The sequence below is a fragment of the Seriola lalandi genome, unplaced genomic scaffold, assembly GCF_002814215.2.
Source record: "Seriola lalandi dorsalis isolate HSWRI2012SDOR001 ecotype SW California unplaced genomic scaffold, Sedor1 jcf7180002054919, whole genome shotgun sequence".
NCBI lineage: Eukaryota > Metazoa > Chordata > Actinopteri > Carangiformes > Carangidae > Seriola > Seriola lalandi.
Window position 1 is genome coordinate 2,480 of NW_019525471.1, and position 1,757 is coordinate 4,236.

Consider the following 1,757-nt stretch of genomic DNA (forward strand, 5'->3'; position numbering starts at 1 on the left):
CTTTATTTTATTTTTTTATCTTACCTTTGGGAGGTAAGAACGTGAAACCCACATGTGGTTTAGAAATCTGATCTCAATTCTCAAGATATGACTTTGAAAGCAGGAATTGGTTTTTATGTTTCGATGTATCTGTCTCGTGGTTGAAATGAACATCTGTTGCTTCTAATTTGAGTGTCATTATTATTATAGATTATAGATCTGTAGCCAGTGTAAAGAACAGTCCATGTAAAGACGGACTGAATTTCCTGTTGAGGATGATATTTGAACTAATATCTCTGTCTTTTTTCCAGGTTACCCAGACAGCCAGGCTCCCTACCCCATGTCTCATCCCGGTGGCCACTCTGTAGCCCCTTATCCCGTTCCCCCAGGGGGATATGGAGACCCGAGCCAAGCGCCTCCACCAGGCTTCAACATGGGCTACAATCCAGGCCAACCTCCAGTCATGTATCAGCCAGGTCCAGTGCCGGAGTATGGTGGCCCTCCAGGAGCCATCTCCCCGGCTCCAGTCGGGGCTCCATCTGCGGTTCCTGTCGGAGTCCCGCCAGGGCTTGAGTACCTCACACAGGTAGGCCAGAGAAATAAAAAGAGAGATCTGCAAAATTATAGCTGTGGTTCTAGAAATTCCTTAAGATGAGCGAAAAGTTAGCTGGTGGAGTCAGGTGACCTGCTTCAATCGTCACATGGGTTGTTCCTGCACCACTCCTTTGTTTCAGGAATTTGTACCTTCTCTGTTTCTGACCGTTCAACTTACTGATAATGAATCCTTCCCTGCTTGATAGAGCTTCAGCCACACCAGAGATCATTTGAGGGAGAACTGTGTAGCACATCACATCACACTGTGAAATTACTCAGCGTTCAAGTGATTGTAAAGGTTAATGTATAACGCCATTTTATTTTGCCGCTGTAAGTGATTTAACTTTTATGTTTGTGGTTCGTTGTACTTCAGTTCAGATAAAGTAAAATTCATTACAAAGCACAAGCATCTACTTTGCATGAGGAGCTGGAGCGGATTTTACTGTAGTGAGCTGTTATTCAGTGAATAAAACGGGAGTGATGTGCACAGTGTAAACGCCCTCGGTCCTCTCAGCTTTCTGAACTTGTAAAGTTCACATCCAACATTGTTCTTGAAAAACAGTAGCTCAGAACATTTTCTTTGTGCAAAAATCAAAGGGTCAACTTACTAGATTTTAACTCGCTCTCTAGTAAATAACTAACTCTTCATGCACCCAGACATAAAAAGGAAACCAGTAGTGAATACAGTAGCAGGTAGCAAGACTCCGACCCTCCGAACTGACTCTTGTTGTTTTTCTACAGCTTTATTAAAATTCATAGGGGAAGATATTTTGCATTGCAAGCAAGGGAAATGTTCCCTCCGTGTGAGCGGAATAAAACTTTCAGATCTGAGGGGAGATTATATTTTGCCGCAATAAACTGTTTAATTCCTCTTGACTTTGACTGTCACAAGATCATATAATTTTTCAGTTGGTTTTTCTCACTTTGCCTTCCCCGCTGTGGTTTTAGATTGACCAGATCCTGATTCACCAGAAAGTGGAACTCCTAGAAGGTAAGGCATGTCACTTGTTCATCCAATCATTTTTATCTCTTGCCACTTAAAAAAAACAAGGGAACAAACGGGGAATAAACAGCAGCAGTTTGTCAGTTTCTGACACACCCACAAGTTTTAAACCCTCAAGAAAGGAACGACGAGATGACGTCTTGTCCTTGGAATTTTTTGCTCATCAATGCTTGGTTATTCA

The 1,757-nt window shown here is 42.3% G+C and overlaps 1 protein-coding gene across 1 annotated transcript in view; it reads left to right on the forward strand.

The window, feature by feature from the left end:
• Nucleotides 1-265: 265 nt before the first annotated feature.
• LOC111673479 (phospholipid scramblase 1-like) overlaps nucleotides 266-1,757 on the forward strand; it is a gene marked incomplete at its 5' end in the record, with an annotated part of 6,488 nt that continues 4,996 nt past the window's right edge. Inside the window, 2 exons of the mRNA XM_023431238.2 lie at nucleotides 266-565; nucleotides 1,522-1,564. Coding sequence (XP_023287006.2) covers nucleotides 266-565; nucleotides 1,522-1,564 — 343 coding nt within the window. The remainder of the gene's footprint in view (nucleotides 566-1,521; nucleotides 1,565-1,757) is intronic.